The following is a 14,427-nucleotide window of genomic DNA, read 5'->3' on the forward strand; positions in this document are numbered from 1 at the left end:
GTCTGCAACCACGGGGGGAAGAGAAGTCCTGAAGCCAGACTCTGGTGGTGACGATGATGATGATGACAACAATGTGAACGGTGCGTGTGTGTGCGTGTGTGCATGTGTGTGTGCGTGTGTGTATGTGCGTACGTGTGTATGTACGTGTGTACGTACGTGTGTGTACGTACGTGTGTGTGTGCGTGTGTACGTACGCGTGTGTACGTACGCGTGTGTACGTACGTGTGTGTGTACGTACGTGCGTGTGTGTGTGTGTGGTGCAGCAAACCTACCTCTTCGACAATCCGGCCACCGTCTTCTTCGCGGCGTTCATGGGCATCTGGGGTGAGTGCCGTGGCCCCAAGCGTTTGTCGCTGATCTCCCTTGCCGGCGCTCCCTCGCCGGCTCTCTCCCCCGCCGAGCCTCTTCGCGGTTCTCTTTGCAGTAGGCTCCTGCCGGCTGTTTAGCGGCAGGGGGCGACGGATCCCTGCTGGGATGTTGACTAACTCGCCGGCTACACAGGAGGTCGTGGGTTCGATCCCAACCCTGACGACGCCTGCTGCTGTATACTTGGAGTTTGCGTCTCTCTCTCTCCCCGTGGTCGCTGCGTGGATTTGTCTCCGGGTCCTCCTCCAGGTTTTCCTCCACATTTAGAATCAAGGTCCAGCATTGGGAGTCATAATGGCCGCTGCTCTACATTTCCACGTGATGACGATGACGATGAGCCACTTAGTTGTGAGCTCTCATTGGTGATGGCCAGGTCGCTTCTGAAAAATAGCTTACACAGCTCAGTGGGCCTTGCTTGTTAAAATAAAACAAAGTTGAGTTTTTTCGGTGAAGTCACGTAGGTAGAAAAAAATATTCATATCGCGACGTTTCGATCGCAACACAAGCGCTCGTCCTCAGGTGGAAAAAAATAATCCAGCAGTGGAGCTGCTGAGCCAGCGAGAGAGCTGTTACAACAAGAGGCGATGGGCAAGCAGGCGGGGTCTGAGCTGGAAAGGAATTCCATCCCCGGACGCAAGCACGTCAGTTGTGTTAATGGGGGAGATTAGGGAGAGAGAGATTAGGTAGAGAGATTTGCATGAAATTAGCTTCCGTTGCCGCATAAGAGTGTCATCCCCGCATATGCGCACAACAGCAGTGCTAATGGGAGATTAGCACTACGTTGATGGGAGAGATTAGGCAGGGAGATTAGGGGGATTAGCAAGTTAACGTCACGTCTGTGTGTAACACAAGCTGCGGCGCTGCCAACTGCGAGCGCGTCAACACAAGAGAACCACCGCAACGGTGGTCGCACCAGTGAGACGCACAGCCCATCACACAGCCAGAACCGTCGGTACATCGAGGCTAAGGGAGCAGAGGTGGCCATGTTAGTGAGACCCCAGCTCGTTAATGCAGAGGCACCCAACAGGGCAATGCAACTCGGAGAGTCGGAGACAACAGCCAAACGGCAGGGAAGAATGGAAGCACCACACACATAGGTCGATTCGGCCTCAAACGAGTACCTGGTGCGGTGTGTAGTAAACATCGCCACTGGGGAGACAAAGGCGGCCGGGCGTGGTGCTGGCCACCCACCCCCTGTGTGTGCCGTGCCGGCCTTCATAGGTGCTCGCTAACAGCACTTGCCCCTACAGTCGGCTGAGGCTATACGGGGGATCTGTCTCTGTTGTACGTAACCGTGCGCGTGCGTGTGTCTGGGGAGCGGTCAGCGCATTGACTTACGAACTCCGGAGACCCCGAGTTCGATTCCCGCTCGGGGTCCACCAACAGCAGCAGCACTTGCCCCGACAGTCGGCTGAGGCTACCCGGGGGACCTGCGTGTGCGCGTAGTGACGCTGTTCCTGGAGATGTGGAAGCGCTACCAGGCGACGCTGGACTACGAGTGGGACCTGGTCGCCACCGAGGAGGATGAGGAGCAGCTGAGGCCGGAGTACGAGGCCAAGTGCACGCGGCGCAAGTACAACCCCATCACCCAGGCCAGTACTACACTACGTACTACACTACACTACGTACTACACTACGTACTACACTACACTACGTACTACACTACACTACGTACTACACTACGTACTACACTACGTACTACGCTACACTACGTACTACACTACGTACTACGCTACACTACGTACTACACTACGTACTACGCTACACTACGTACTACACTACGTACTACACTACACTAGTACAACCCCATCACCCAGGCCAGTGGCTCTCCCACTACGCTACATCCTACACTACACTGCGCCCTACACTACATGCTACACTACATGCTACACTACATGCTACACTACATGCTATACACTACGTACGACAAAGTACACGACACTGCATGCTACACCACATTACATGCCTACACTGCACTACATTCTACAGTACACACTACACTACACACTATATTACACTATACATACTATACTACACAAAGACAAAGATTCCCCGTGTAGCCTTCAACGGACCGTTGGGGCAAGTGCTATTTGTGAGCAACTGTTAAGGTTGACAGAGCGCACGAGGGGGTGGGTGGCCAGCACCATGCCCTGCCGCCTTTGTCTTCCCAGTGGCGATGTCTACTACAGAGACCGCACCAGGCGCTCACACACTCTTTTAAGGTTGAACCGACCTAGGGGAAGGACGTGAGCGGGAATCGAACTCGGGTCACCGGGTTCATAAACGCAATGCATCGTGCGCTGCACCACCAATGACTTCTCATCGCACTACACCAGGGACGTGCGGTCAGGGGAGGCAGAGCCTCACCTGCCATAACTCCGATGAAAATAGCCGTGACGAAAAGTAAAAAAATCTAAATCTTGACTGAAAGCTTTCGTGACTGCAGGAATTAATATTATTTGGTCTTTCGGTAAAGTCACGTGGATAGGTTAAAAAAAAAACAGAAAACTACGGCGTTCCGATCGCAACGCAAGCGTTCGTCTTCATGAAGAGTGGGGTTCGCTTCCAAGGGAAACTGTTGATCAAGGTTTGAAATGGGCGTAGACCAAATGTCAGCAGCCAATGACAATGTGAGTGTTCGGTGCGCGTGTGCGTGTGTTTGTGTTTGGCGATGGACGCGCCGACGTTGGGTGTGCTCATGACGGCCGTGGCCTTGGTTTGTGCCTCCAGCAGGCCACCGAGCTTGTCTCCAGCAAGTCGTGGATAGAGTATTGCGGCCTGAACCTTTGCATTAGTTCCGTCGTGGTGCTTGGGGTAAGAGAGACCGGGGGGGAGACGGCGCGCGGGGGGGGGCGGTTGGCACGGACGCCACGGTGGCGTCAGGGAGATGTTGACGAGCTCGCCTGGTGTACGAGGAGGTCTGCGGCTGCGGCTGCTGCTGCTGTGTATTTTTGGGGTTTGCATGTTCCTCTCCCCCTCCTCTCTCTGCCCGTGGCCGCATGGATTTTTCTCTCTGGGGTCCTCCCGGTCGTTCCACCTCCACGTCTAGAATCGACGTCACGCGTTCAGAGGATTTGGCTGCTGATATAAATGTCCACGCCATGATGATGACGATGACAACAAGCCACTTGGTTGAGCTACCATTTGCGATTGCCAAGTCGCTTCTGGAGAAAAGAGCGACGTCGCCTCAGTTTGGGCCTTACTTGGTAAAATAAAAAATAGTTTAAATTTGTTTTATTTCGTAAAAAAATTATTTAAGTTGAACCATCTCTGGGTCTCTCTCTCCGTGCCTTGCTGGGGGTGGGGGGGGTTCCATTTCTGGTTGCATCCTCTCTGCGATTCGTTTCTCTACCCCCGATGGTGCCGACGGTGCCGACGGTGCTGATGATTCTGGTGGTGGCGGTGCTGATGATTCGGGCGGTGGCGGTGCTGATGATTCCGGTGGTGCTGATGATTTTGGTGGTGCTGATGATTGCGGCGGTGGCGGTGCTGATGATTCCTGCGGTTCTTGCCCATGGGTTCCGGTTACGCTGATTGTTCTCTGACGGTGGCGCCGATGCTTCTGGCGATGCTGATGGTTTCTGGTTGTGGTTTCTGGTGCCGGTTGTGGTGGCGCTGCTGGTGCTGGCGGGGTGCTGTCCCATAGGCCCAGGACCCGTACATGCCCTGTGGCACGCTGGCTTGGCGGACATGTGCCTCTGCCATCACCGTCTTCTTCTGGGTGAGGAGAACTCTCGGTCTCTCCCTGTCTCTCTCATTCTGTCTCTCACTGTCTGTCTCTCCATGTCTCTCTCTCTGTCTGTCTCTCACTGTCTCTCTCATTCTGTCTCTCTGTCTCTCTCTCTGTCTCTCTCTGTCTCTCTCATTCTGTCTCTCACTGTCTGTCTCTCCATGTCTCTCTCTCTGTCTGTCTCTCACTGTCTCTGTCTCTCTCTCTCTGTCTGTCTCTCACTGTCTCTCTCATTCTGTCTCTCACTGTTTCTCACTGTCTTTCTCATTCTGTCTCTCACTGTCTCTGTCTCTCTCTCTGTCTGTCTCTCACTGTCTCTCTCATTCTGTCTCTCACTGTTTCTCACTGTCTCTCTCATTCTGTCTCTCACTGTCTCTCTCATTCTGTCTCTCATTCTATCTCTCTCATTCTGTCTCATTCTGTCTCTCACTGTCTCTCTCATTCTGTCTCTCACTGTCTCTCTCATTCTGTCTCTCTCATTCTGTCTCTAACTGTCTCTCTGTGTCTCCTCGTCTATTTCTGTCTCAGTGTCTATCTTCCTCTTTCTCTGTTTCTCAGTGTCTAACGTTCTCTGAGTGTGTCTCTCCCTGTGTCTCTCTGTATGTCACTGTCACCGTCTCTCTACAATAATTTGTGATAGCCACGCCCGCTTCTAAGAGCTCCACAGCTCAGTGGGGCCTAACCTGCTAAAATGAAAAGACGTTTTTAGTCGAGTTTAGTTTATACACACGCACACGCACACACGCACACACGCACACACGCGCACAACGCACACACACACACTGCCGGCTGCCCACCGACCCCCCCCCCCCCATGCGTCCGTCCGCGAGGTCAGATTCTGCTGGTGCTGGCATCGATCGTGGGCATCATCGTGTACCGGCTGGCCGTCTTCTTTGTGCTGGCGTCGCGCCTGCCCAAGGAGCTCACCAAGAACGAGGTGATCGACTCGTTCCTCACGCCCCAGATGGCCACCGCCATCACCGCCTCCTGCCTCAACTTCGCCATCATCATGGTGCTCAATTACTTCTACGTCAAGGTGGCCATCTGGATCACCGACATGGGTGAGGGGGACCCCCTCCTCCTCCTCCTCCTCTGTCTCGCTACCCTCCCCCACCTATCCATAACCCCTTACCACCCTCCCTTCTTCCCCTACCTCCCTTCTTCCCCTATCTCCCTCCCCTCCCCTACCTAACTCCATAACTCCCTCCCCTTACCACCCTCCCTTCTTCCCCTACCTCCCTTCTTCCCCTATCTCCCTCCCCTCCCCTACCTCTGTCTCTCTCTACGAGAGCGATGAGCGTGTACCGTGCGGCACGTGAATTAAGATCGATATTAATATTAACTCATTTCCGTCATCGTCATTATTTGACACTGCGTGCCAACGCTGTGCCCCGTCTGCCCACCGCCACCGCCCGTGCCCTCCTCCCTCTGCGCAGAGATGCCCAAGACTCAGATCGAGTACGAGAACCGACTCACCATCAAGATGTTCCTCTTCCAGTTCGTCAACTACTACTCCTCCATCTTCTACATCGCCTTCTTCAAGGGCAAGTTCGTGGGGTACCCCGGCGGCTACATCTACCTCTTCGGCCGCTTCCGCAACGAAGAGGTGTGTGTGTGTGTGTGTATATATGTGTGTGTGTGTATGTGTGTGTGTGTATGTGTGTGTGTATATGTGTGTGTGTATATGTGTGTATATGTGTGTGTATGTGTGTGTGTGTATATGTGTGTGTATGTGTGTGTGTGTATATATGTGTGTGTGTATGTGTGTGTATATGTGTGTGTATATGTGTGTATATGTGTGTGTATGTGCGTGTGTGTATGTATGTGTGTATGTGCGTGTGGGTGTGGGGAGCGGTAGTGTAGCGGTTAGCGCGCTGCACTACGAACCTAGCGACCCGGGTTCGATTCCCGCTCACGGCAAACACCGGTGACGATTATCTGAACCGCTCCTGGACCTCCTCTAGGTCGACTCAGCCTTAAATGAGTACCTGCTGCGGTGTGTGAACATCGCCGGGGGAGACAAAGGCGAGGTTTTGGCCACCCACCCCCTCATGTGCTGTGTCGGCCTTCATTGGTGCTCGCTAACAACACTCGCCCCAACCAGCTTACTCAACAGTCTGTTGAGTAAGCTGGCAGTGTGAGTTTGGGTGTGTGGGGTTTGTGGTTGAGTGAGAGAAGAAGTGAATTAATGGGTGAATGAGTGGTTGAGTGATGCGGTTGGTTAGATGGCGGCAGTGGTGGTGCCTGTATATTTGGAGTCTGCGTCTCCCATCATCATCACCACAGTAGCTAGGAGATGTTAACTACCTCGCCTGGTATAGAGGAGGTCGTGGGTTAGATCTCGACCTTGACGCCTGCTGCTGTATATTTGGAGTTTGCGGTGTCTCTCTCCCCGTGGTCGCGTGGATTTTTCCCCGGGTCCTCTGGTTTTTCTCCTCCACATTTAGAATCGACATCACGCGTTGAGAGAGTTTTGGCGACTGCTATAAATGTCAACGTGTTGATGATAATCAGCCGCCACTTCGTTGATCTTTTACTCAGTTGGCCTGGTAAAATTGAAATAATAAAATTTTAATTTGCACACAGGGACGGTGAAGATTTGGTTGTTGCGTGCCTGCCGTGGTGGTGGTGCAACAGTGGTGGTTGTGCATTTGCCCACGGTAGCGGTGACACGATTTGGTTGTTGTGCTGCCTGACGTGGTGGTTGTGCCGTGGTGGTGGTGGTGGTGGTGCGGTTGCAGTGCGAGCCTGCCGGCTGTCTGGTGGAGCTGACCACCCAGCTCACCATCATCATGGTCGGAAAGCAGATCTGGGGTAACATCCAGGAAGTGGTCTTCCCGTGCGTAACACGCAATAACGTACACACACACACACACACGCGTGCAAACATAGGTAAACACACAAACATACACACGCCTACCCCTCATGATGGCAGGAGCCAGAGCCGGTCCACCGGACCTCCTGCTGCTGTAACTGCCGCTGACCCCCCCCCCAGGTGGCTGATGAACAAGCTGTCGAGCCGCAGTGCGCGCAAAGCGACGCACACGCGCATCCGCACTCGCTGGGAGCACGACTACAACCTGCAGGACCTGGGCCGCCTCGGACTCTTCCACGAGTACCTGGAGATGAGTACGTTGGGTTTCATCTTCATGGTTATTATCACCACGGCTATGACGACTTCAACGACGACTACGATGAAGACCACGAGGACGACAAGGACTTTGACGACTACGACAACTAAGACGACTATGGCGACAAACTTAATTCATTGTCTATCCCTGTGCGGCCTGAATGTTGGGCTTTGTTGCATGTGGACCATACGATTAACTTCTTAGGCACCGTACCGTAGCCAACCGTGCGAATTGCGCCGCGGTGGCTAGGAGATGTTATCTCCCTCGCCTGGTATGCAGGAGGTCGTGGGTTCGATGCTAACCCTAACGCCTGCTGCTGAATATTTGGAGTCTGCGTGTGTTGAACACGGCACGTGGCCCGCCGCGCTAACCGCAGGCGTGCCGCCCCCCCCGGCGCCGCGTGTCCCAGTCGTGCAGTTCGGCTTCACGACGCTCTTCGTGGTCTCCTTCCCGCTGGCGCCGCTGCTCGCGCTCCTCAACAACATCATCGAGATCCGCGTGGACGCCTGGAAGTTCACCACACAGTTCCGTCGTCCCACGCCGTCGCACGCCCGCAACATCGGCGTCTGGCAGCAGATCCTCTCCTCCATCGCCATCCTCTCCGTCGTCACCAACGTGAGTGCGGAGGTCGCTCGCCCGAAACGACGGCCACCCCCCCCGGTGGCTTCGTCGTGACCGTCGCCGGAGATGTCAACTATCTCGCCCGGTGTGCAGGAGTCTGCGTGTCTCTCTCTCTCCCTGTGGTCACGTGGATTTTTCTCCGAGTCCTCCGGTTTTTCCCTCTACATTTAGAATCGACGTGCATTCTAAGCATTTGGCTGCCGCTATACATTTTACACGTGATAAGCCACTTCTTTGTGCTATGATTAGTGATATAGCCTGGTCGCTTCTGAAAAATGTTAGTGAGATGCAGGGACAAGAGTTATCTCTCTCTGTCCCACCAATCACAGCGAGCCTTTTGATGCAGCGTGTGTGTGCGCATGCTGAGCGGTGATTGATCTGCAGACTGTCATCACTGGATGTGGTCAGCCCTAGTCACTAGCAGAGTGCAGGTGGTGCAGGCCTAGTCACTAGCAGAGTGCAGGTGGTGCAGGCCTAGTGACTAGCAGAGTGCGGATAGGGCCGGCCTAGTGGGCCAGTGAGTGCGCGAGTCGTCCCACGGTGACGCTTCTGCCCCCCACCCCCCCACCCTCTAGGCCATCATCGTGGCCTTCACGTCGGACATGCTGCCCCGCCTCGTGTACTACTACTCGCACCACAGCCTGCTCAACGGCACAGAGGAGCACTCGATGGAGGGCTACGTGGACTACAGCCTCTCGGTCTTTCACATCGCCGACTTCCAGGAGCGCAACCGCCCCGACGCCGCCGCGCTGCCCTACTGGTTCAGCAACGACACCGACGTCACCTGCCGGTGAGAGGGGCTCGGGCCGGTCGTCCTCGTCGTCGTCAGCGGCAACATCAGCGGCATTGTCATTATCATCATCGGCAGCATAATCATAATCAGCAGCGCCATCTCAACGTCATCATCGGCAGCATCAGCATCGTCACTGTCATCGGCAGCATCAGCGTAATCTGCTTCATCATCAGCATTGTCATCATTAGCAGCGTTGTCATCAGCAGCATTGTCATCATTAACAGCGTTGTCATCAGCAGCATCATCAGCGTTGCCGCCATCACCAGCAGCAGCATTTTCATCGGCAGCATCTGCTTCATCAGCATGATCGCATTGTCATCATCAGCATAATCATATTCACAACAATCATCATCGGCAGCAGCGGCAGCAGCAAAGTGACCATCAGTGATGCCGTGAGTCACGTGGCTTGCCTCCCCCACCGTCCCCACAGGTACCGGGACTTCCGCTACCCCCCAGAGCACCCCAAGAGGTACCGGTTCAGCACCCGCTACTGGCACATCCTGGCCGCCAAGCTCGCCTTCATCATCGTCATGGAGGTACGGGGGACCGTGTCGAGGCGGTACGGGGAACGGGTGTCCGTGACAATCGCCACGTACTTCCCATAACCGTCTTCCTCCCCGTGGTGTCCCCCCTCTCCTCCCGCAGCACGCCGTGTTCGTGGCGAAGTTCCTCATCGCGTACCTCATCCCGGACGTGCCGCAGGACATCAAGGACAAGATGAAGCGCGAGAAGCTGCTGACCCAGCGGCTGCTGCACGAGTTTGAGATCAACCGGCTCAAGAGCTCCCTGAAGGAGCGCGACGAGGTGGACGACGTGGGCGAGGAGGAGGCGGTGCTGGCGGTCTGATGCTTCCCCTCCGCCCCCTCCTACCTCCCTTGCTTCCTCCCCATTCTCCACCGCTCTACCTCCTGCTCCTCTTCTTCATCCGTCGTAGTCCGCCGCGTAAGCTGGTCGCGACGCTTCGGGCGTCTCCGCTCCTGCGCCCCCCCCCCCCCCCCATCGCCACACGCGACGTCGGCGGCATGGCACGGATAGAACGACGACGACCTGTGCCAGTGGAGCCGGCGTCGAGGATGCCAAGAGGATCGGCCTCCTCTGGCGGACGTGAGCGGGCACGAGCAGGCACGAGCGTGAGCGGGCACGAGCGGGCACGAGCGTGAGCGGGCACGAGCGTGAGCGGGCACGAGCGTGAGCGGGCACGAGCGTGAGCGGGCACGAGCGTGAGCGGGCACGAGCGTGAGCGGGCACGAGCGTGAGCGGGCACGAGCGGGCACGAGCGTGAGCGGGCACGAGCGGGCACGAGCGTGAGCGGGCACGCGTTCTCATTCACGCTCGCTTGTCGTCGCTCCAGAGTTTGTGTTTTGCGTCGGGGGCGGCATTGGGGATTGAGGAGCCGCCGCCAGCCGCAGCTGCCGCCAGCCGCGGCCACCTTTGGTACCGTCGTCGATTTAAAAAAATCTACAGAAGCGTCCCCGGACGTGGCCAAGCATTTACAGCGGATTTGAGGAGTTGCGACGCTGCGCCTGTTTGCGAGTTGGAGGGGGGGGGGGGTTAGGTGAGGGATGTTGTTGTGTGTTGCCACAATTGTGCGTTGTTGTGTTTTGTTTTGTTGTTGTTGTGTTTCGCACCTCGGTCGGCTACGTTACGGTTTGCGAAATAAGTTGTGCGTACGTTTGGCGTTCTAAGTTATTAGTTATTCGTCAATGAGCTCACTTCCATTCGGTGGGAAAGTGTCGATTGTTTTTTTTTAAACGCCTGATTTTTCTACCGCGGCCGAGAAAACGCGCGAAGATAAACATCCCTCGCCCCTCCCCCTCGGCACAGCCCACGCAAGGCCGCCGGGGAGAACGCCGGTAGCGAGCGTCGGCCATCGCGGCCGCCACCGCGCACGGGATCCAGCAACCACGCCGGCTCCCGGCCGCCTCCCCCTCGGCGGGCGACGTTTACACGCCGCAAGCCGCCGGGCTCCGTAGCGCCCGGTGCGCAAACCGCTACGCCGTGCCGGGGGTTGGCGTGTGCGGTCTGACGCGTGGCGGCCCTCTGGGGGTGTGTTTACTTTGCACTTGGGCAACCTGAGCCGCTAACGGAGTCGATTTTAAGTTTTAACAAATCCGGTCTCGCGCACGCGCGCAGACAAAAGGTCCCCCATGTAGCCTCAACAGGGGCAAGGGCTGTTAAGTAGCGAGTAGCGGCGCCTGTGGAGGGCCAGGCGGGGTGGGTGGCCGGCACCACGCCTTTGTCTCCCGCCCCCCCCTCACGACGTTTTGAGGCCGAGTCAACCTAGGGGACGCCCACTGGTCCGGATAATTGGAACGTGGTTGGGCGCCGTGCTCCCCTCACTTCAGTTTCATTTCTTAGACTTTTCTTTTGCTACTTTAAACCGGCGCATTTGAACTTTTCACCGATGCTAAATAATTATTAAGTTTCATTCCCACCCCCTAAGACATTTCAAGTTACATTTCACCAATGCCTCCCCATCCCCCCTCCCCTGCCTCTTGCACAGTAATGCGAATGATCAGAGACGGATCTATGGCTCTCACTCTCATGGGTACCAATACGAGTCGATAGGTCTCTGTGACTCTATGCGTCTCTGTGTGACTCTACGGGTGTCTGTGTGAGTCTCTGGCTCTCTATGTAAGTCTATGGCTCTCTCTGGCTCTGAAGTCGCTGGCTGTCTTGTCCGAGTTGCTGGCTCTGTCTGAGTCTGTGGGTCTCTGTGCTAGTTGCTGGCTCTGTCTGAGCCTGTGGGTCTCTGTGCGAGTTGCTGGCTCTGTCTGAGTCTGTGGGTCTCTGTGCGAGTTGCTGGCTCTGAGTCTGTGGGTCTCTGTGCGAGTCTGTGGGTCTCTGTGCGAGTCTGTGGGTCTCTGTGCGAGTTGCTGGCTCTGTCTGAGTCTGTGGGTCTCTGTGCGAGTCTGTAGGTCTCTGTGCGAGTTGCTGGCTCTGTCTGAGTCTGTGGGTCTCCGTGCGAGTCTACGAGACCCCCCGGTGTCATCTCGGCTGAAACCCTGACCTGCCACCCAGGCCCCGTGACCTGTGAACTATGAGCCACCCTCTCCACCGATGATCCTCCTACCCCAGTGCCCCCTACAATGACGTCGTTACCAAGTTAACTCCACGGTTACAGGGCCCCGCGCACCCTCGGTCCCCCCCCCCCCACTCTTGTTCAGCGGCTTGAGATGGGCTTGCGTTCTATTCGCTGTTTTAAACCGCCTTGCATCGCATCGCATTGTATCACATCGTATTATATTGTATCCCATTACATTGTATCATATCGTATTATATTATATCGCATTACATTGTCAGACATTGCATTGTATCACATCATGTTGTTATACATTGTATTGTATCACATCGTATTATATTGTAATACATTGCAATGTCATGCTTTGTATTGTATCACATCGCATTGTACCATACTGCATTGGATTTTACCGCATTGTATTGTACCGCATTGCATGGTGATGCATTGCATGGTGATGCATTGTATTACATCACACTGCACGTGAGCAATCGGCTGCTCCAGCAACATTGCTCGGTCGAAACCTAAACTCAACTATTTTTATTATTTTACCAGGTGAAGGCTTGCTGAGCTATTGAGCTCTTTTTCAGAAGCGACCTGGCCGTCACGAATGATAGCTCACCAAAGTGGCTCGTCATCATCATCGTCGTCGTCATCACCACGTGCAGATTTATAGCACCGCAACCTCCAAATATAGAGCAGCAGGCGTCAGGGTCGGGATCAAAACCACGACCTCCTGCGTGCCGGGCGAGGGCGATAGCATCTCATGGCCACCGTGGTGCCCCTCCCAATTGGCCCGCGACTGCTTTGCGCTGGAGAGGGGATCTCGAGGTCGCCGTGACGACTGATCACGGCTCTCTGCACGCTTGCGGCCGCGTTGGGCCGCGTCTGCGATCTCATGCACTACACGGGGAAGCGGTGGGGGGGGGGGGGGTTGAGTTTATTGTGAAGTTAGTTTTGTTTACCCACGAGGTTTTTTTTTGGTGGGTTATAAATGTCGTTTAAACCCGCCACCACCAGCCGACGCGGCCAATTACCAGTAAAGAGTTTGTCAAGAAAACAAAACGTGGCAATTAGTGACGAGTTGAGCACACGCCAGCCGCCTCCTCACGCGACAGACAGAATTGTGGGTGTCGCCCGATGATGCTGGATGATGATGTCATTACCGGTGAAACGTCATGGTACTCGCATTGTAAATGTTGTGGGTGTACTCTCCCAACACAACCGGTTAGTGCTGAACTAATCAACACATTTTGTTTACGCGAAAAACCCTGTGTCGGGCGGTGTTGGCGGGTTTAACGACGCATTCATATTTACGCCATCTAACGATATTAAAACATCTCTCTGTGGGTAACATTGGTCGCAAAAGCCCTACGACTGCTCCTACGCGTTAAACAGTTTAACCCTTGGGAGACAAGTCGATGGTTTTGGTTGCGGCGTGCGTGTGGGTCCGCATCGCAAGTCTTACGCCGTTCTAAGGAGTTGCGACCCACGTGCATGCGTTTCAGAGTTGGGGGGGGGGGTGCTCAGGTTTGGGACGATGGGGTTTTTTTTGTTGCCATTGAGTGTTAGAGGGGGGGAGGGGGTTGTGTTTCGCACCTCCGGTAAAGCGCGGTTGGCACGTACACACGCGCCGGTTACAAGACATGAGCTCAGTCTGCATGTACACGTTGGTTACAAGTGATTTTTTTGGATCAGGGGCTCCAAACGGTGACCGCTCAGCATTTGGTGGCCAACGCATCCATTACCTCTCAGTGTTAATCAAACTCCGTGGAGCTGTGTCCACAGTGCCCTGGTGCTGGTGGTGTCACGGCGCTGTGACCGGCAATACGGAGAGGAGAGGGGCGCCGATTCGATTCCATCTCTCCCCGGCACTCAAAGCGGCGGTCTCAACTTGAATACGGCAACGGCCGGCCACCTCTGTGCCACCCAGCAGCGGTGCACGGTGGTTACACCAGCACAGATACGGCGATCGGCGGTGGTGGTGATGGCGGTGGTGGTGACGGCGGTGGTGGTCCCGCCATCGATTCCACGTGGCATGAGAGGGCTGTGGGCCTGAACGTGGGTGATGTTTGTAGAGGCAGGGCGACACAGAACGTCGCTCAATGAGTTGAGACTTTGCCGAGCTTTACTTGGACAGACGAATACAGCGACCGATATCACCACCACAGCAATAACCATCGTCACGATAATCGTCACAATAGCCATCATGACCATCTTCATCATTACCACAGTAACCATAATCACCACCATCACAATAACAATCATCCCACCAAAGTCTGGCCTTGCAGACGCCTACCCAGATGGTTGGGTAACATCGCCAGACAAACAAACGTGTCAACTGGCGATGTGGGTTTCCACTACGCATTGAGGCACGGACGGTAATGTCACGGCTCGTAGCGAGGGTGTGCCAACGGAAGGCCTGGCAAACGCCCGCCCCTCTCGCCATACGCCTTGAGGCAGCACCGCTGAGCGTCCAGCAGAGAGTCCCTGACCCCCACCCTCAGCCTCTAAAATGAGGGGTGGGCAGCTCCTAAGTGACTGCTCAGCAACCTTCTTCATGCCTGTGGTCTCCAGTATTCACGACATCGCACCGCAGCTCTTGAAATAGGTCGCTTTTTTTAATGGAATTGGTTGACCCCCTCCTCCGTCTCCCCCCTCCCCCCCCTGGTCTAAACCATTCTGCTTAAACCTGCACCAACGCCGCTTGCACGTTTGATTGTATTTTAGTTCAAGATGAACCGTCTGGATGATGTTGTACATACAT

General features: G+C 55.2%; 1 protein-coding gene across 7 annotated transcripts in view; it reads left to right on the forward strand.

The window, feature by feature from the left end:
* The window catches only part of LOC144737094 (anoctamin-5-like), a 43,977-nt gene extending 30,084 nt beyond the window's left edge, over positions 1-13,893 (forward strand). For 4 of the 7 annotated variants that reach the window (XM_078619762.1, XM_078619764.1, XM_078619761.1 and 1 more), the window contains 12 exons: positions 264-324; positions 1,813-1,958; positions 3,100-3,180; positions 4,013-4,087; positions 4,932-5,157; positions 5,533-5,702; positions 6,838-6,935; positions 7,092-7,225; positions 7,637-7,842; positions 8,424-8,638; positions 9,072-9,177; positions 9,287-13,893. In XM_078619762.1, the coding sequence (XP_078475888.1) occupies positions 264-324; positions 1,813-1,958; positions 3,100-3,180; positions 4,013-4,087; positions 4,932-5,157; positions 5,533-5,702; positions 6,838-6,935; positions 7,092-7,225; positions 7,637-7,842; positions 8,424-8,638; positions 9,072-9,177; positions 9,287-9,487 (1,719 nt within the window). In that variant the 3' untranslated portion in view covers positions 9,488-13,893. The remainder of the gene's footprint in view (positions 1-263; positions 325-1,812; positions 1,959-3,099; positions 3,181-4,012; positions 4,088-4,931; positions 5,158-5,532; positions 5,703-6,837; positions 6,936-7,091; positions 7,226-7,636; positions 7,843-8,423; positions 8,639-9,071; positions 9,178-9,286) is intronic. The other 3 variants (XM_078619766.1, XM_078619767.1, XM_078619765.1) reach the window with 2 other exon arrangements.
* Positions 13,894-14,427: the final 534 nt, after the last annotated feature.

This window comes from Lampetra planeri, chromosome 64, assembly GCF_965212315.1.
Source record: "Lampetra planeri chromosome 64, kcLamPlan1.2.h2, whole genome shotgun sequence".
Lineage (NCBI taxonomy): Eukaryota > Metazoa > Chordata > Hyperoartia > Petromyzontiformes > Petromyzontidae > Lampetra > Lampetra planeri.